General features: G+C 56.2%; 1 protein-coding gene across 1 annotated transcript in view; it reads right to left on the minus strand.

Moving 5' to 3' along the window:
* Positions 1-2,167: 2,167 nt before the first annotated feature.
* The window catches only part of CAPN13 (calpain 13), a 52,649-nt gene continuing 34,486 nt past the window's right edge, over positions 2,168-20,330 (minus strand). Inside the window, exons 10-21 of the mRNA XM_008058519.1 lie at positions 20,031-20,172; positions 16,521-16,554; positions 14,558-14,739; positions 13,269-13,305; positions 12,866-12,922; positions 9,834-9,891; positions 9,695-9,753; positions 8,856-8,924; positions 6,363-6,438; positions 3,926-4,054; positions 2,906-2,961; positions 2,168-2,194 (exon numbers count right to left, since the gene is read on the minus strand). Of these exons, the coding sequence (XP_008056710.1) occupies positions 2,168-2,194; positions 2,906-2,961; positions 3,926-4,054; positions 6,363-6,438; positions 8,856-8,924; positions 9,695-9,753; positions 9,834-9,891; positions 12,866-12,922; positions 13,269-13,305; positions 14,558-14,739; positions 16,521-16,554; positions 20,031-20,172 (926 nt within the window). The remainder of the gene's footprint in view (positions 2,195-2,905; positions 2,962-3,925; positions 4,055-6,362; positions 6,439-8,855; positions 8,925-9,694; positions 9,754-9,833; positions 9,892-12,865; positions 12,923-13,268; positions 13,306-14,557; positions 14,740-16,520; positions 16,555-20,030; positions 20,173-20,330) is intronic.

The raw sequence follows: 20,330 nt of genomic DNA on the forward strand, positions 1-20,330 counted from the left end.
AGAAGACAATTCCATTTACAGTAGCAGCAAAAGAATACAATACTTAGGAATAAATTTCACAAAGAAAGTGTCAGACTTCTGCACCGAAAACAAGAAAACATCATTCAAATAAATGAAAGAAAATCTTTTAAAAATGGAGAGACACATAGATCAAAAGATCCTATATCGTCAAGATGGGAATATTCCCCAATTTGATCTTTAGGTTTAAGGCAATTCTTATCAGGACCTCAGTTGTCCTCTCTTTTTGGCAGAAATTAACAACCTGATCTTAAAATTTATATGTAAATGCAGGGAACCCAGAATAGTCAAAATAATCTTGAAAAAGTAAAATGACGCTGAAGTACTCATTTCTTGATTTTAAAACTTATTACAAAACTATATAATTGTCTCAGTGTGGTACTGGCAAAGAATGGACATATAAACCTATGAAATAGAGATGAAAGTCTAGATTTAAACTAGACATTATGATAAACTGATTTTTGAAAAGGGTGCTAAGATAATAAAATTGGAGAAAGAATAGTCTTTTCAACACGTAGTGCTGGGACAACTGGATAGCCACATGTGAAAGAATGAAGTTAGACACCTACTCCACGCCATACACAACTACCTAAAAGTGGACCAAAGACCTACATGTAAGAGCAAAACTATAAAACCTCTAGAAGAAAAACAGGAGAAAATATTTGTGACTTTGGATTAGACAATGACTTCTTAGACACACACTCAAAAGCTTAAGTGACAAAAGAAAAAATAGGTTAAGTTGGACTTTGTTAAACTTAAAGACTCATGTGCTCCAAATAACATCATAAAAACACTGAAAAGACAACCTGTAGATTCAGAGAAGAACTTTGCAAACCACATATATGATAAGGCATGAGGACCTAAAAGATAGAAATAACACTTACAACTCAGTAGTAAAAAGATACTCAGCCTAAAAATGGACAAAGAATTTGAAAAGATATTTCCCTAAAGAAGATATACAAATGGTCTCTAAGCTCTGAAAAAGGATGCTCAAAATCATTAGTCATGAAAATGCAAATCCAAACCACCATGAGGTAGCATTTCACATTCTCTAGGATTGCTACGGTATAAAAGACAGACAATCACAAGTGCTGACGAGGATGTAGAGAAACTGAAACTCTCATTCATTGCTGGGGGAATGTGAACTGGTGGGAAAGTTATACTGTGGTGCGGCTACTTTGGAAAACAGTCTGTCAGTTCCTCAAAACGTCACCCATAGAGTCACCACATGATCCAGCAATTCCACTCACAGGTGTATACACCCCAGAGAGATAAAACATACGCCCACCCCAACACCTGTACACGAACATTCACAGCAGGATTATCAGCAATAGTCAAAAAGTAGAAACCACCTAAACGTCTGCCAGCTGACGAATAGGTGAATACAATACAATGCAGACACGGCAACATATTATTCGGCACTAAAAAGGAATAGAGATTGAAGCTTGCTACATCATGGGTGGCCCTTGGAAACACCGTGCTAAGTGAAAGAAGCTGGTCACTAAAGACCACAAATTGCATGAGTCCATTGACCTGAAATGTCCAGAACAGTCAAATCTACAGATTCACAAGGCAGAGTCGTGGTCACCTGGGACTAGAGGGCGAGACACGCTTGAGGAGTGCCCGCTATGGGCACTCTCAGGTCTGTTCCACAAATAGGAATGTGGAAGACACGGCGTGGCATCAGTTCCTTAGCACTCGTGCTGAAGCCCTGGACACTGGTGCCCACTGATGCCTGCCCAGGCAGGGCAGGGGTAGGGCTGGCTGGCCCAGCTCCCCCGCAAGGCCTGAGCATTCCTCCTGCTCCACACCTCCCTTTCCCGCCATTTCTGTCGCCTTTCCTGGGACGAGGAGTCACCTTTTCTCTTTGGAACGTCAATGAAGAGTTCCAGATCCCTCGCCCATGACCTTAAGCCACATGCTGCCATAAGTGTCCAACGGTCTACATGGCCTGGGTGGAACCTGCAGCTCTGGCCTCAAGCCTCAAGGGCCCTGAGCTGCTGAGCTTCGGTTCACGTGGATGAGGGCACCTTAGTCCTGGGGAGACAGGCTTGCATTCCCGGTGGAGAAGGAGAGCCATGCCCCCTGGAGGAAAGGGCTCCCGAGCCGCCATGTCTTACCTGAGCCTTGGGGTCTGCTTCCTCCTGTCTCAGTTGTACATGACCAAGTTAAGCCACTGGAAGGAAACGGCAGCATTACCAGCCACTCTTCCAGCTCGTGAGCTTATACAGAGCAGGGCGCACTGCTCCTCCTCCCTGGGATGATTTCGGTTCAGCCCCACCACCCCGTTCCGGAAAATTCCAGCTCATGCCGGGGATCTCCAGCCCAAGTTGGGGCTCTCTGCCAAAGCCGGAGGTCTCCATCCTGAGTTGGGGTCTCCTGCCAGAGCTGGGCATCTCTAACCCGAGTTGGGGGTTTCCAGCCCTAGCTGGGAGTCTCCAGCCCAAGCTGAGTTTCTCCACCAGAGTCATGGGTCTCCAGCCCAAGCCGGGGGTCTCCAGCCCTCCCTCATCATGGCACATCCTCTGCTGCTCCCTGAACCGCCAGGGGTGGGGGCAGACCCGAGGCCCACCAGCTGGCGGGCCGGGAGGATCTGACACCCGGCAGGAGTGAGTTTAACGTTCAGAGAGCTCGGGGCTGTCCCTCCGCTCCCTCCTGGATTTATGACTCCCACATAATCCTCTGCTTTATTAAGCTATCGGAAAAAAATAAAGTCTGTCTGCCAAGACCCTAAAGCAGCCTGGCAGCCAGCGATATATAAGGCGGTAACTGGGGGGGAGGGGAGGCAGCAGCTTGGTGGCCTTTGAGGAGGTTCGATGTCCCAGGGGAGGGGGTGAGGAGGAGAGCTGTCCCCTGGAATGAGGTCCCCAGAGGGGCCACCCCTCACCTCCATCTGCATCAGGTAGATTCCTCTTCCATCCTTGGTGAGGTTCCGGAAGGCCTCTAGGGTGGAAAGGAGAGACTGAGATGGACCAAGGGGCATCAGGTGAGCGGGGAGGCGGGCCGGGCCTGGGAGGGGCTGAGAGCGAGTCTCGGGAGGTGGCCCTCGTGGCCACCCGTCTCCTCTCAGAGCTCAGCCTGACCCCTCAGGATGGCTCTCGGGGGTCCCAACAGCTCTGCTCACGTGTCCGGCTCTGCCTAGCTTTGCACCAGGAGTCCCTTCCACGTGGCGTGGGAGGAACGGGGCTTGTCCTCATTCTGGGACACCATGCAGGCCCTCCTGGTCCCACTGAGGATGCCGAGGCCAAGCTCGTGCCAGGCTTCTCTCACCACTCGGCCTTTCTGCCCAGCCCAGAGCCGTAGGGTTCTCACGGGTGCCCCGGCCAGTGGTGTGGGCTCGCCGGGGGCATCTGACCCCTTCTCTACGCAACCACGGCAGCTCCATTTTGGGCTTGGCGCGGGGAGAGAGCAGGGGCGGTGGGGCCTGGGGTTTCTCACAGGGTTTCATGAAAAACAAAGAGTCATGTTGCTCAGATGTGGGGGAGGGGAACGCTGGCCTGCACAGCAGGACTTCGAAGCCTGGGGAGAGGCCCCCTCCCTCGGTCGTGTGCATGGGACATTCCTGCAGCAGAGACCAGATGCCCCTGGCATGTCTACAAGTGGGTTCAACTTGGCAAGGGCACGGGGGAGCTAGCACAACCTTACTCCGAGGGAGGAGCTGGTGAGGAAGGGGACCCGGGCAGGGAGGGTGGGGAAGGGGATCCCAGCAGGGAGGGCATGGAAGGGAGCTGGCCACACCGAGGCAGCCTGCTGGCTATGCTCTCTCAGAGCAAGGGTGTCCCCTGCAGGCCACCACCCACCCCACCGCCGGGGCCTTGCCCGGGGCTGGGGCAGGAGCTGCTCTGGTCCTCCCCTCTGTCCACTGGACACTGCCATGACCTCTGGGAGGTCCCCTGGCAACACCTACTTGCCATGGCTTCGAGCCGCATCAGGAAGCAGGCCAGGCTGGGGAAGCTGACCCTGCCCGCGTCGTCGCCGTAACGGAGGGCCATGCGGTCCAGCAGCTCGTCATTGACCAGGATGCCTGAGAGGAAGTCTGGGGCGACAGGTGAGTGTGGTGAGCTGCGGGGGAGGTCCAGTGCAGAGGAGCCTGGGGCGAGGAAGAGGCTGGGGTGGGGAGGAAGCTGGAGTGGAGAGGAGGTTGGGGTAGGATGGAGGCTAGGGCAGGGAAGAGGCTGGGATGGGGAGGAGGCTGGGACCAGAAGGAGGCTGGGACTGGGAGGAGACTGGGAAAGAGACTGGGGTGAGGAGGGGGCTGGGGTGGGGAGGAGGCTGGGGTGGGGAGGAGGCTGGGGTAGGGAGGAGGCTGGGAACTCCTCTGCCTCTGGAGGTGTGAGAGACCTCTCCAAGGGCCCTCTGGCCTCCGTCAGCCCCTACTCAGTGCCCTCCCTTCAGCGTCTTCCCCTTCTTGTTGGCTGTCAGGCCCTGGTGACGCCATCCTGAATGTCTGGCCAGAGCCAGCCCACACTCAAGACATTGCTCTTTGGGGGCACACCAGCCTTCACAGTCATCTGATAATTCCCAGCTGCCGCTGGGACACCTGGGTTTGCGCCTGGCCCTGAGTGCCAGACCCCTCTCTGCGGGTGACCCTGATGAAGAGCCTGTCCGCACCCATCTGCAGGTGGGTCCCAGTGCTGCTTGTGCGGGCAGGTGTGGTCCCTGGGAGAGGGAGCGTCAGTCCCACGCTTGTCATCCCGGGAGGAGGCTGGTGGCTGTTGGGCAGGGGATGAGCCTGTCACCAGCTCCAGGAGGTGCCACCCCGTAGGGCCAACTGCAGCCTGGCGACGGTCAGGCCTGCTAGTGGGTCAGCAGAGCTGGCCATTGAGGGATGGAGACGCCAGTGTTTCTGCTCCCCATGCTCTCAGGCCGCCCACTGCCTGAAGGTCCCCTCGCCTGCCGCCTGGCACTGGGGGCTTCTGCACTGAGTGTGAATCATTCTCTGTTTTTCTCTCCCTTGTTATTCAGGGGTCGTAAGTGAGGTCTTCTAAAGAGTTCATCTTTCAGGGGCTCTTCAATGGTTCTTGAAGTGTGGTCCCCAGACCATAGACATCCGCACCACCGGGAGCTTGTTAGAATTGCAAACTCCTGGCCGGGTGCGGTGGCTCAGTCTGTCATCCCAGCACTTTGGGAGGCCGAGGCAAGAGGATTGCCTGAGCCTGGGAGTTTGAGACCAGCCTGGGCAACTTGGTGAGACCTCATCTCTACAGTAAATCAAAAAGCAAGCTGGGCATGATAGCACATGCCTGTAATTCCAGCTACTTGGAAAGCTGAGGTGGAAGGATTGTCTGAGCCCAGCAGGTTGAGCCTTTCCCTGACCTCCCAAGTCAGAGGTTCAGCCATCTGCAACTTGGTCTTTATTTTTGTTTTTCTGGAAACAGGGTCTAGCTCTGTTTCCAGGCTGGAATGCAGTGGCACGACCATAGCTCACAGCAGCCCCCAGTTGCTTGGCTCAAGTGAGCCTCCCACCTCAGTCTCCCAAGTAGCTGGAACTACAGGCACACAGGCCATGAAGCCTGGCTCACTTTTTATATTTCTGTACAGTCAGGGTCTTTCTATGTTGTCCAGACAAGTCTTGAACCCCTGGGCTCAGGCGATCCCCCCATCTCAGTCTCCCAAAGCGCTGGGACCGTAGGCATGAGCCATTATGCCTGGAAATCTGTGTTTTAACAAGCTCTGCAAGTCTGAGAACTCCAGCTCTGTGTTATGAAGAATAAAGAGGGTGGTCTATGCAGCAGCTGGGGCCGCAGCCTGGTCTTTCTCCCCCCTCACACCCCAGGGCCAGGAGCCACAAGGGTTTGAGGAGCACAGAGACTTTCCTCCAGTGTCAGCCTGTGGGGATGTGATTTTATGTTTTATTAAGGAAAACCGCCATTTCCCTGCGGAACTTTTCAGCGATCACTGTCCCTCCCAGGTGGTAGAGGTGTCCAAAGAGTCACCGTGGAAGTGCTTGGTGGCCCACAAGGCACTTAAGCCCCTGAGGTTCTGCTGTCAGCATCCCAGGACTGGGCACCCTTGCCCACTTGAAGCCGACAGATACCATTGAGTTAACTCGGCCCCCAGCTCTCTGAGGACAGGGGCCAGGGCATCGGTTGCCCACAGGTGTTGAGTCCCGGGCTGATTCCTGGTGGGGTATCAGTGGTGTGGGGACTGCTCTCACAATTAGGGACATGCTGGGGGGTGGGGGAAGCAGTGGGGAAGATGGGCAGGCACGGGAGAACTCAGGCCAGGACATGGCCCCCGGGGGAGCTGCAGGTCCCCTCCTGGCCACCCGCCCTCCCGTCCTCTGCTGGGAGTGTGGGCAACACGCCCACCTGGCCCTTCCTCACGGCTCCCAGGGTCCGCACCTGCATTCTCGACAGCCTTCCGCAAGTCCGAGCTCAGAAGGACGCCGGGGCTCCTCTGGACTTTCTGGAAAACACCCTGATGGAGAGAAGCAAGAAGTCCCATGAGGACCCAGGAGTGATCTGGACCAGGGGAGGGCCCGGAAGTCCTTCTCCATCCCTGGAGCTCGCTTTGCTGAGACGTGGGTGGACCAGCTTGGAGGCGGGCAGGCAGCAGGGCTGAGGCCCAGAAGGCGAGGAGGCCACACTGGGTGAAGTCAGCCCTCCTGGCCACCTGCCGAGGACTTGGGGACTCCCCTCCCCACTGTTCTCCTTCCTGTTCTGCCCCGAGACTGGCCTTGACACAGGCAATTGGCTGCTCTTGGGAGCGTGGGCTCTCTGGAGAGCTTGCAGAGGGCAGGGTCACGAGCACAGGCTTTCCAGGAAAACTGGCTAGCTGGCTGAGCAGCTGCGTGGCCTTGGGCTTATGGCTTGTCTATCTAGGCTTCAGTTTCCCCATTCTTGGCACAGGGCTAATTGCAGTACCCACCTCATAGGCTCATTCAGAGAGTAAAAGAGCAAGTGTTTCCAGAGTGCTTGGGGGCGTGTGCCCACCTTAGGGAGAGCTGCAGGAAAACACTAAGGGTTGGTTAGAGCCACATCGAAGCCAAGTGCAGAGCAGAGGGTAGTAGCTGTCACCTCTTGGGTTTTTTTTAGAGACAGGGTCCCGCACTGTCACCCAGGCTGGAGTGCAGTGGGGCAATCATAGCTCACTGCAGCCTTGAACTCCAGGGCCCAAACAATCCTGCATCAGTCTCTGAGTAGCTGGGACTACAGATGTATGCCACTGCACCCAACTGATATTTTAAAAAATTTATTGTAGAGATGAGGTCTCACGATGTTGTCCAGGCTAGTTTTGAACTCCTGGCCTCAAACAATCCTGCTGCTTTGGCCTCCCAAAGTGCTGGGATTACAGGCATGAGCCACCATGCCCAGCACACCTCGCTTTTGTACAGGGAGACTTTTGCACCTACCCAGAAATTTTCCTATTGGCACCCAATTCTTCCTATAATCCTGATCAACATTGTACTTCACAGGCAGGGAAACTGAGGCCCAGGCAGGGGAACGCCTTCCAGGGGTGTGACCGGCACTGAGGTGACAAGCCAGGTGACCCCATCAGGGACCAGGTGGCACGTCCTGGTGTGGCCACACGCGGGCGCTCAGTCAACCTTGGAGAGTGTTGAGATGTTTAGTGACATGGCTGGATGTTTCATACCATGGGGTTTTTCTTGGTGTTAAAAACAGACTATACCTCTACTTAGTGTGTGGGTATATGTATCACAGGACAAAGCCTTGAGCACACGGGCTGGGCGTTCATCCTTTTCTTTGGTTGGCACAATCGTGTTTTCCTTTCTAAGTTTATTTTACCCAACTGTATTTTCTGTTTTTCTATGACAGGTATTGCTTTCATAACAAAAAAAAGGTCATTTAAAATAATTTAGGCTAGGCGCAGTGGCTCAAGTCTGTCATCCTAGCACTTTGGAAGGCCGAGGAAAGAGGATTGCCTGAGCTTAGGGGTTCGAAACCAGCCTGGGCAACCTGGTGAGACTCATCTCTACAATAAGTCAAAAAATTAGCCAAGCGTGGTGGTGCATGCCTGTAGTTGCAGCTACTTGGAAGGCTGAGGCCAAAGGATTGCCTGAGCCCAGCAGGTCGAGGCTGCAGTGGCTGTGAGCGTGCCACTGAGCTCCAGCCTGGGAAGCAGAGTAAGACTCTGACTCAAAAAAAATAAAAATAAATTAAAATTAAATTGGTATTATTTAAACTGTATTGTTTTATAATATATAATCTATACAATCATATAATTTACATTAGTATCATTTAAGACACTGAGACAACACGGCATGGCTTGCCCTGATAGGTGTGGGCTCCAGTGTCAGGAGGCCCCCAGGGAAGTCCTGCAGGGAAGGTGTGTTTGGGCTGGAACCCCCACTCCTTCAGCCCCCCGACCAGGCTGGGAGTGTTGGAGTGGGCAGGCCAAGAGGCTGGGACGTGGTGTACAGGCACTTGGGGGCCATGCCACTGGGACTACTGAGAGGGTGGCTGGGCAAAAGGCCTCCTTGGGGAGGAATAGCCCAGGGTGGGGGTCTCGTATGCCGCCCAACAGTGTGGATGTTGTCCCAAGAATCGTGGAGAGGCAGCCCAGGGCCCGGACCCTCGTGCCCTCAAGAGGTCCTTAGGCGGGGGATTGCGGAGGTGAGCTGGGCCAGTGGACTGGGGTGTGGGTGGGAGCCGGGACGAGGCAGGAGTTGCCTTAGCCGTGGTCCCCGGGTCCTCCTTCTCCTCTGTCCCCCGGAGCAGCCCTCACCCCCACCTGACTGGGCATCCTCGAGTCCCATCCGTCTCCCCGTGAGCTCTCCCCTGTGAGGGCCCCCTCCCTTCGAGCCCCCAGCCCCAGTGTAGGGTGTGGCCACCCCATAGACTCTGCCACGAGGGCAGGGTGGGAGTGTTTGTCACCTGGCAGTGGATGAGGCGTGTCCACAGTCGCGCGAACTCCTCTTGGTCCAGCCGCCCGTCCACCTTCAGCTGGCCAGGAGTCAAGGACAAGCCAGCCCTGCCAGCCACTGGCAGAGAGGTTCGCGGGAGAGAAGACGTCAGGAGGAGAGCTGGGGGCCTGGGGCTGACCCCTAGTCCAGCCACTCATGGCCGCAGAATGGGGCGGGGCACTGAAGGCCCTCTGCCCGCCCACGCCTCCTCGGCATACACAGCATGGAATAAATAATGGGCCCCGCTGCTGTGTAGACCAAGGGGCTTTTTCTGTGTTTCAGGGGTGATTCTCTGTGTGGCACTGAGGCTTGTTGAGTAAGATGCTTAAATAACGGAGGCCCCTTCAGTGGTGGGGAAGTAAGGGAGGATAGCGCTCTTGGTGCCATAAGGAGGCAGAGTAGGGTAAGGCTGGACTCTGGAGGCTGAGAATTACGACTCAATTCGGGCCCTGGTGCTGGCTAGCTGTGTGATCTGGGCAAGTTACTTTACTTCTCTGAATCCCTGCTTCTCTCATCATATGATGAAATAATATTTCTTGTATCACAGGGGTTGTTGCGAGAATTACAAGAAAACACATATGCACCCAGGACAGTTTTTGCACACCGTCGGTGCTAGGCAGATACTGACTAGTGCCGCTGTCGCTGTGGGTGGCCACAGCGAGTGAGTTAGCAGAGAACCCCCAGAAGCTCGGGGCCAAGGAAGAGGAAGCACTGGCAGTGAGAAAACATTCCCTGCTGCCCTCATGGACCCCGGGGATGCCATAGAATGGGGGGCGCTCAGGGCAGGGGTTGGGGGACCGCAAAGGATACGTCCATCAGAGCCACGATGCTGCGGCATTCGTCCAAGGAGAACGTGTCCTCCGGTGGTCCTGAGGGGTGAGGACAGGAGGACTGAAATGATGGGGGGGGGCAGGGGGAGGGGAGGGCGCGGGCCTTGGGGTGGTCGTACCTGTCAGGATCTCCTGGTTGAGCAGCCTCTGCAGCTGGGTGGCATCGAGGTCCAGCCTCTGGCCCTGACAAAGGAGGAAATCAGGCCATCCGTGCCAGCCCGGGCATGCCCACTGGCCCTCACCCTCGGCCCAGCACTGGGCCCCGGACGCTGATCTCTTCCCAGCCTTGAAGTTTCCCAATGGCTCCAGCCACGGCACTGCCTCTGCCCTGGACACCTGGGTCCGGCCACTCCTGAGTGGGTGGCCCTGCACGAACCTCCCAACGGGTCCCTGGCCTGAAAGCAGCTTCTTCCTCCCTACTGCATCCAGCACCCAGGAGCCCACAGCATAAGCATTGCCGGAGGGGCCAACGCACTCCTTCTGGTGTGTTTGTCTCCTTCTAGAAAGATTCAGAGCAAGCACGGCTACTCTACACACGTGTGATAACAGGGCTAAGACACCAGAGACACGAGAGGCTGCAGCCATCCAGCACGTTACGTGGCGGGTCTTCCCAGCCACGGAAGTGAGATGGGAGGCGACATGGTATCCTGGGGTCAAGGGCAGGAAGCAGTCGAGGCTGAGGGAGGGAGGGTCTTCCTGGGCTCAGCCTCCAGAGACCTTCGCTGCATTCGATGTTATGCTCAGGCTGGGAATGGCTGGACAACCATGTCTCTCACACCCTGCCTGGGAGGGGCGGAGGGAAGATGAGTTGCCATCACCCTGGAGGTTTCTGGGTAGGTGTCCCTGTCAGGAACTGGCCAGGTGGACGATGGATCTCCTGGGGGTCCTGAGAGCCAGCACCTTGCAGAAGCCGGACATGCCGTCGCCTGTGTCTCCTGGGACTGGCCTCACCACCCAAAGTGAAAGCAAAAGCCACCCACAGCCTGTGCTTGTGGGTCTTCACCTGGAAGGACGCCCCTCAGGACTGCCCCCGGGCAACAGCCGGCTGTGCTGGAGCTGGTCCTTGGCCATATCTCCAACACCCGTTTGTTTTTCCAACACGTGTTTGGCACCTCAGGGAGTTGGTGTTGCGTGCCCACCATCACCAGGGTTCTCTTCAAAGGAGCCTTAGAGCAGCAGTTGACACAAGCGTGAACATGCTGGTGCCCATGGAATCAGCCCGAGCTGACCAGCAGTTCCGGGGCGTGGGCTGTGTCTTCCTCCTCTGCCATGTCCCATGCCTGGACAGACCCTGGCCCGCACCCTGCGCTCCACAACCAGCCGAAAGGGTGGAAGAGATGAGGGCAGGAGTGGAGACGGGTTGCTCAAACACGCTCCCAAGAAGCCCCTGTCTGCCGTGACCACCACGATGTAAGGTCTCAAGGGCCACCACATGGTCCCAAGGGCCACCATGTAATGATGCCAAGGGCTATCATGCAGTGGCACCAAGGGCCGCCACATGATTCCAAGGGCCACCACGCAATGGTGCCAACGGCCACCGTGTAAGGGTGCCAAGGGCCGTGCCTACGTATTCCAGAGCTCAGTGTGATACTTGGAAGGTCCTACGTGCTTGGTAAGTGCTTGTCAACTGAATAAATGATGGATGGGTGGATAGACCCGGCCCTCCCAGAGTCCCAGTGCACCCTTTCTCTTTCACAGGCAGGCCTGGCTTATGGCAGCCAGCAGCAGTGGAAGCAGCAGTGGTCATGCGTGTGTAAAAGCCAGTGAACACTCTGTAAGAGCACAGGTGGCAGACACGGCTAGTGCCTGATAAGGATTTTGCTTTGCTCTTCCTTTAGATGCCCGGCCTCTGAGGAGTCTTGCGGGTCATGTAGGATGACGCCAGGCGGGCTCTGTCCAGGGGTGCCCGGTGGGAGGCAACGAGAGGCTGAATCCAGTCTCCGTTCCCTTCCCCTAGTCATGTACCTGGCACAGCGCCACATCTGGGTCTGACTCTAGTCACCACAAAGGCCCCTTTGGACCCTGTTCCCTCCACAAGGAAGCATTTGGGTCTTTTGGAAAAGGCCTGGTTAGGGATCTGTCCCAAGGGACCGTGTGACGAGTGGCATTTTTATTTCGGAGGTGCAGGCACATGATCACGTGTGAGAGCTTGCCACCTGCCCCTGATAGAAGCTTGGTCTCAGCACCTTCATCAGGCTCTGGCCATGGGCAGGGTTTGGGCATCTGCTCCAGGGGAGCGAATTCATCTTAATGCAGCTCAGCAGGGGTGGCGGAGTGCCCTCTCTGGGCCCAGGACAGGGGGTCTGTGCTGGGGACCAGGATGCACAAGTGTCTTCCCTGCTCTGGGGAGCTCAGACCGAGGATGTCATCCGGTCAAGTGAATGGCCTCAAACGGCCTGATGGGGGCGGGGATCCAGGTGACACTGGTTTTTCGGGGGGTCCGTGCTCAGTTGCTCTTCATACATAGCCCCTGTTCTAGTCCCTGTCTTCACGTTTGCTCTCTCTTTCCCCTGGGCTCAGCTGCCTCCTCGTGACCACCACCCACGGACCCTCTGTGTGCAGAGACAGGGCCTGGCATCCTTCCTGCCGGGTCCTCAGCCTGGCCTGAGCGGCACAGTCCCTACCGTCACCCGTGGCCCTTCCACTTCCCCCATGGCATGGGTAGGAGTGGGGAAAGACCCCACTATGCAGGCCCAGATGGCTGTGCCATCCTGGTGCATCCAGGGATCTTCCAGACAGTTTATTAAACCCTCAAGTGCATCCCATGTGCCACAGGTGCTTGGCAGCCAGGGCCCGTGCGTGTGACGCCAGGTTGGGGAGGCAGCCCCATGGGAGAAAGAATGATTTCCAGGGGTGCTGCCAATGACTTGTTTAAACATTTAAAAAGCAGACCACTCCCATAATTGTCCCTTGTCTTTCTAAGCTTCACGTTCCATCCAGGTGTCACTGGATGGCACTGGAGAGTGAGGGGCACTGCTCTCAGAGCCTGGCAGCCAGAACAGCTCTGAGACGTCCAGTGAGAGATGCGGGGGTGTCATTCACAGGCCGCCTCCCCGCCCCACATCCCAACAAGGCCAGGGAGGGGCTCCCGCCCTCGGGCCCTCCCTCCCATGTTCTGGCGGGGAGTCTCTCGCCACGCTAGAGACTGTACCTGCTGGGCGTATCTATAGAACACACTGTGTGCGGTGCCATGTTCTGGAAGGCTTTCCTGCAACCGAGGGAAAACAGCCAGGGCCAGACCTCGGGGAAGGAGGCCACCTGTCTACAGGAGACCACAAGCCCCCACGTGGATCTGAGGCCAGAACCTTCTCTGGCAGGTGGAAAAAGCTTTTAGGGGTATGAGAAAATTGAGGGTGGTGGAAGGAAGATGGCCGGTTGGAGCCTGGCTTTCGAGGCCCGGTCTTCTCCCTTCTCCCACTCCTCTGAGTGTCTTCTCCCCACCCCTGAGTGTCATTGGCCCACCATGTTGTCTCTGTTTTCACCGGAGAGTGGGGAGGCCAGCAGCTCCTGGGGAAAGGATGCAGCTGGCCAGTCACGCCTCGCTGCTCACCTACCTTCAGTGCTTCAAGGTTGAAATGGCCGCTCAGGCTCCTGGAAAATCAGGGGACAGTGTGACAAGAGTGACCACCATTAAGGGGCCTGTGTAGGGAGGGCACCCAGGTGGCACTGGACGCAGAAGCCTAGGGCCTGAGTGAGGCGTCCTCAGTCCCGCAGAACATGAAGTGACATCCATGGCTGTCCATGGATGGACGAGTGCTGTGGTCACGTGGCTGGCCTTCTGGGTAGCCCCAGTGTGATCGCCAAGTGTAGTCAATGACTCCTTCACAACCACATACAACGTGAGGCGGCCTCATCACCAGCATGACAGATAGGTGATGCTGTGTGGTCCACCTCTAGGAGGGTATGATGCCACCCAACATGTTGGACTGAGAAGACCTTCCCTGCACTCTGCTGAAAATACTCCGTGGTGATGCCCAGTGGGTGAGCACTTGTGTTTGGGTTTTGGGTATTTTTTTTGCGGGGGAGTCAGGGTCTCACTCTGTTACCCAGGAAGGAGTGCAGTGGTGCAATCATGGCTCACTGCAGCCTTGAACTCCTGGGCTCAAGCAATCCTCCTGCCTCAGCCTCCTGAGTAGCTGGGACCACAGGCATGTGCCACCACTTCTAGCTAATTTTCTTAATTTTTATAGGAATGAGGACTCGAAGATGCCCAGGCTGGTCTCTAACTCTTGGGTTTAAGCCATTCTCCCACCTCGGCCTCCCCAAATACTGGGATTATAAGTATGAGTCACTGTGCCAGGTGAATTGAGCACTTGTTGATCCTGGTCTTGACCCACTGACTTGGCATTCAGGGCCTTCTCCCATCAGACTCTGTCTCTCAGGCCCACCTTCCACCATCTCTCTGCTATCTCCCGCCTTCAAGCCACATTTCAGACAATGTGACAGGCTGGCCCAGTGCCACCTTCCTGCACCAGCACCACCAATGTTCCAACCAGTGATGGGCTCACCCATTTCCCCGTGGCTGTCATGCTTTTTCTCTCCACCTACTGGGTCTTCCTCTCTAAACCCAAGTGCTAGTTCCTCCGAGAGGCTTTCCTCGGTCCACCTGGCCCTCAGTCTTGCCAGTGACCCCATCCTGCCTGTGGTTAGTTCCTGGTTTGGACCCTTGCCCCCCCAGGGGGTGGGTAGGGCCGGGGAGATACCTGAGAGCAGGGCCTATCCTGTGTCTCTCTCTTGGACACGGCACAGTGGCATGCTATGCATGGAGCACTGCATACCATGGCACGTGCCTGGTTATTAGATCAAGGGAGGGACACACCCAGGACCCCGGAGGGCTATGTACCTCTCCCCGTCTGGCATTTTCAGGAAGATCCGGAGCAAGAACTGGGTGGTTTCTCTCCGTGCCCAAGCGACCACGACGTAGGTCCCGGGGCTCAGATGGAAGGACCTGGTGAAGTTGCGCTTGGATTCATGGTCTATACCCTGGACAGCATTTCTGAACAGGGAAAAAAACGTGGGCGGCAGCTTCTGGAACTTCTGGAACTGGAAGAAAGACAGTCATGGTGAGAAAGCCCCGTCATGAGGGGGACCCCCACCCCCCATGAGAGACTCACCACCCACCGCCTCCTAGGCCCTCTCTGTCACCAGGACAGCATCTCAGACCCTGAAAGGGAGGCGGCACCCACTGGAACTCCGGAAGGCACAGGGTTTGGACCAATTTCATCTAGGCCCTGGACACTGCCTTGACCAAAGTCTCATTAAGTCTGACATCATCCTGGGTTTCTGGGTCTTCTCTCTCTGCTCACGCAGAGGGAAGACTTCCACGGAACCTGGCGACATGGTCTCAGCTCTGATTTTCTGCCGGGCCCCGCAGGCCCCTTCTCTGCTGAGTGCGTGGCAAGCCCTCTGGCTTGTTGTCATGCTCCCGAACTGAATTCTGCCTGTTTCCTCTGTTTCATCTCTCCAGGGATGCTCCTGGATTCCTTCTTACTAGAGAATAATAGGCCCTGACCATTTTCCTTTTATTTCAATACTTTCTTGGAGATAGAACAATAAATATAATGCAGCTCCTATTATCAGATGTCACATACACATAACATAATAAAAACCCCTTGCTAAACACATTCCCCTCGGCAGCCAGCATGGGGACGCCTTCAGAATGGTTGTTCTGAGGTTCTGTAATGGGGAACGGCCATGCAGGAGCCTTGGGGGAGAACCGGGGGCCAGAACAGGGCTGGACTCCAGGGTGAGACAGGGGAGAGGCCACTGTCCCGGGAATGGGGCCGGGCCTTGGAGGTGCCCCTCCAGAGCATTTCTGCTGACACCGAGAGCCCAGCAGGCTTGGAGCCTGACCGGCGTGGGCCCTTCTGGAAAAAGCAGTGGTGGAATCAGCTTTCCAGAGCCATGTCCTGTGGCCATGTCTTGTGGCTCTGGGCATGCATGTGTGTGTGCGTGTGTGCACATAGGTGTGTGCACTTGGCAGGCCGTGTGTGTGCAGAGGTGTGTGGGCCACGTGCCTCTTATACTCTAGAGGGTCAGGGCCTCCCTGCTTACCCATATCCCTCTCTCCTCCCTCTATTGTCCCCTTGCAGCCCAGTTCAGGTTCCTGATCCTTCAGACTTGCCCCCTGGCAGGAGGGGAGTGAGGGCTGGGTCTCTTGCCCAAGGAACAGGGTTGGGGGGAGGAGTGTGGGGGAGAGACAGAGGGTCTTGGTCCTGGGCTTAGAGGACCCAGGGGGAGGGTGAGTGTGGAAGAGGGGCGGGAGGTCTTGGTCCCGGGCTCAGAGGGTCCGGTGTCAGCCTCAGATGAGCCCAGGGTGAGTTGAGCCCGGCCCTGACTATAGTCCTGAGGATGAGGTCTGTGCCTTTTCGTGGGTTGAGTCCACCCTCTGCTCTGGCTCTGGGACCCGAGACGCTAACCCCCTGAATGCTTCCATCAATGCCCTCCCAAGCGGTCCAGTCCGTGGCTGGGGTGCCAGGAACCAGAGCCAGGTCCTAACCCCAGCTCTGGCCAGGCTGCTGCGCTCCCAGACAGGCCTGCTTGCCGGTAGCTTTCGGCCTGGATGTCTGTGTATGCCCTGCTCCGAGACTCGCTGCCCTGCCCCTGTCTACCTACTGGGGCCCCTGGAGGGCCTGGGGGTGCTGCCACCTCCCTCTGTTGGCCCTGGCCACATCCTGCAGGCTGGCAGTCGGCTCGTGGATGTGCCTGGAAGCTGCACTCGGAAGCAGGCCTCCTGTTTGTGGTGGATTTGGGGGTAGACTGATCCCAGAGGCTGAAGAGCCCTCCCAGGTACCCCTTAGTGCTGCCTTCATCTTAAATAAGAAGGAACCGGCCATGCTCCTCTGTTCTGTCAGGGGCCATAGGCCACAGGCAAGAGGATGTTGACAGGAACAGCCCCAAGGGTCCAGCCTTCCCACCAGGACGGTTAAAGGTTTCCCCACTGTTGACCTGCTCGGAGACTCTGGCTTGCGTTGGATGCAAGACCCATCGAGGCAGAGTGTGAGGCCTCTGAGCACCTGACAGCCATGCTGCGGGAGAGGCCTAACACTTCCCCAGTGGCCGACTGCGGAGGCTGGGAAACCAGCGAGGGGGCAGGAACCATACCTGGGAGTCCACCTGTAGGGAGGAGGAGAAAGGCATAGTCAGGAACCAGAACCCAAGCAAACAGGTGAGGAGGCCCGAGCAGCCTGGCTCGGTCCCATAGTACCCCTTGTGTGGCCAGCCTGTCCCTGGTACACTCAGGTGACTGGACAATTGCTCCTCTCCTGTGCCGGGTTGTGAAAAAGGAAATCTATTCTATTTAGCGGCAAAGGGAGGGAAACTGAGGCAGAAGGAAGGTGTGGCCTCTGTCAGCTCAGCAAGTTGTGGCTCCCGTTCAAGGCAGGAGGGTCACATGAAAAGGGAAAAGGAGACAGGACAGGGTCTGAACTCAGACAGCACCTGCAACAGGGTGGGCTCCCTCACATCAGGACTTCTTATATTCCATCAGACACTGTGAATGAAGGGATGTGTGTGAAGACCACCACCCCGGCGCCTGGAAGAATGCACGTGTGCACCAGGGAAGTCCTGCTCCAGTTCTTTCCATGAGGTAGCGGGAAGCCCTGAGGATGGTTCCATCTTTAAGCCACATTACAGTTTGCAAAGCACGTCTGTGTCATGTGCTGGGTGTTCACGAGGGTCCTGCAGGCGGATGCCAAGCACCCTGTTTTATGAACATGGGAACAGAGGCTTAGCTGTTTAAGTGGAAGAATTGGGAACAGAGCAAGCTGTGTGGCCCCTTTGCCATCAAGCCCCACCAGCGGGCACCGGTTTCTGCTGTTGGCCCCGGGCCATACCTATGTGTACAGATACCCGCTCAGCCCAGGCCAACTCCTTGGAGGTCAAGGGTGACTGGGAGGGTGGTGGAAGGCCCAGTGGAGGAATGCTGGGGGCAGAGGACACAGCTTGTCCTCCTGGGCCTGTCCATTGTCCTGTCCCTGCCTGCCTATTCACATACCACCGATGTGCAGCTTGACAGAGAGCCAGGCAGGTCTCCCATAGCACTGGGGGGCTCACGGGCTTCCATCAATGGGGTCAGCAGGCTGACCACAGGTGCCACGAAGGCGCCAGAGACTCCCGAGAGGCTGGCTGCCTGTTTCTTGGCCCAAACGTGGAGGGAAGCCAAGCGTCTTCTGGGTTGTCAAGGTCTGGCCTGTGGTGTGGCGTTTCACTCAAGCAGGGTCCTGCAGCCTCTGCTGGGGCCTGGGGGTGCCTGAGGATACTGGGTCCGAGTGCTTCTTCCACCAAGTGGGGGTGCAGGGAGAGGGGCACCAGGCCTGGGGCGCCAGACTCACGTGTGAACAGATCCCAGAAGCGTGTGCTGCGGCAGCCTGATGGCCTCACAAGCATCTGCCTTGCCTCAGGAAAAGGAGGACTTGGCCTGGATGCTGAGGCCTGATGAGTGCTTGCCCTGCTCAGTCCTGGCTAGATGCACCAGGGGCCACAGCTCCTCCTTGACTGCCTCCTGTCCACCTGCCCCCCTGCACTGTCTGGACACTCTGTCTTTGTGAATGCACCATCTGGGAACCCCATCTTTTGAATGCACTGTCTGGGCACCCCATCTTTGTGTATGCACTGCCCGGATACCTCATCTCTGTGAATGCACTGTCTGGGTATCCCATCTTTTGAATGCACTGTCTGAGCACCCCATGTCTGTGACTGATCCAAGTAATGCCTTTCAGCCCATCCCAGCCTTGTTAGTTTCCGTAGACTTTGCCAAGAATTCTTGCTGCTTTTCCAGGAGGACCCATCCTCAGAGCCCCCAACTTTCACCTCAGAGAAGAACAAAAGGCTGGAGCCAGAGGGAGGGATTTGGGAAAGGCCCAGAAAGAACGGAGGCTCCTGGCCTGTGACGTGTGTCTGACCAAAGGCTTGGGAGTCCCTGGCAGCTTGTCCCAGCCATGCTGCGGGGTTGCCAGTATCCCATCCCAGATCTGCCAGGGACTTTGGTCAAGCCACATTACCTCCCTGGCACTCAGTGTATTCAACTTAATGTGAGGAAAGGGTCCCAGCACATGACGGGCATGACCTAGATTATCCCCACTGGTACAGCGAGGCGGCCAGTGTGTGACCTGAGGGCCATCACTTTATCCTTGGGATGCGTTGAATTTTGGGGGGAGGAAGAGGGAGTGGAGACATCAGGTCTTCTTCTATAGGTTTTTATTTGTTTAATTTTGATGTATTTATTTACTTTTTGAGTCAGGGTCTCACTCTGTCACCCAGGCTGGAGTACAAAGGCACAGTCACAGCTCACCGCAGCCTCAACCTCAGCCTGGGCTCAGCTGGTCCTTCTGCTGCAGCCTCCAGAGTAGCTGGGACTACAGGTGCACATCGCCATGCTTGGCTAAATTTTGTTTTCTTTAATTTTTGTAGAGACGAGGTTTTGCTATGTTGCCCAGACTGATTTTGAACTCCTAGGCTCAAGCCATCCTCCTGCCTCAGCCTCCCAAAGTGCTGGGATTATGGGCGTGAGCCACTGTGCCCTGCGGTTTTTTTGTTTTACATGGTAGTTCACAAAATGAATTCCCTAGGAATTCATTCGTTAGCCAGGTGTGGTGGGCACACCTGTAGTTTCAGCTACTCGGGAGGCTGCAGCAGAAGGATCAGTGAGCCCAGGCTGAGGTTGAGGCTGCAGTGAGCAGGAGAATCCCCTGAGCCCAGAAGGTCAAAGCTGCAGTGAGGCATGATTGCACGACTGCATTCCTGTCTCTTCAAAAAAAAAAGTTGACTTTGTAGAGATAGGGTCTTGCTATGTTGCCCAGGCTGATCTTGAACTCCTGGCCTCAAGTGAGTCTCCCTCCTTGGACTCCCAAAGTCCAGGAATTGAAAGCATGAGGCACTGCACCATTAGCAACTCTCAGGTGGTGGGGGAATAGCATGGTGGGGGGTGGCTCTGGGTCCGAGCAGCTTTTGGGAGAGCCAAGAAGGGAGAGAGGACCCCACGTGGAGGGGAAGGCCTGGTCAGGGCTGGGATGGGCCCAGGAACCTGCATTGCCACAACAGCTGGTCTTGGCTTTTTGAGTGGCAAGTGTTCGATCCTTGCAGCATCTGGGAGAGGCCCGCAAGTGACAAGAGGCAAGTCTCACTGCAAACACGATCGAGTCCCATCTCCTCCGCCTCTCAGGGATGTGGACGAGAGAGTGCAGTGGCCCCTTTGGGCTTTCTCTCAAAGGCTGCTGGGAAGTCAAGCCTCCCAGCCTGGCCAGCGCTCACCCCAACCCGCCGTTTACATGAATGCCCCCAGTGGGCATGCATGAGGGGGCGGTCTTACCTTGAACACCTGGAAGATCAGTGGAAACTTCATATTTTCTGCCTTCTGACTGGGCGGCGTGCTGGCGACCGTGAAGGAGACGATGGCATTGGTGCCTTCTGCCTGCTCTCGCATGGAGAAGAAGTACTGCGTGCCGTCCTGTGGTCGCCCTGCGTGAAAAAGTGCTGTTATCTGGTGTAGCTCCACCCCAGGGCTCTCAGTCAGGAGGCCTGCAGGGTTGTGCTAGGAATTCTGGACCAGAGACCTGAGGCCTGGGTCCCATCCCCGTAGCCACTAGTTCAAGTTTCTCTACTTTCTAAGCCTCAGT

The sequence above is a fragment of the Carlito syrichta genome, unplaced genomic scaffold (genome assembly GCF_000164805.1).
Source record: "Carlito syrichta isolate Samal-C Ts95f unplaced genomic scaffold, Tarsius_syrichta-2.0.1 Scaffold303375, whole genome shotgun sequence".
NCBI classification, from domain to species: Eukaryota; Metazoa; Chordata; class Mammalia; order Primates; family Tarsiidae; genus Carlito; species Carlito syrichta.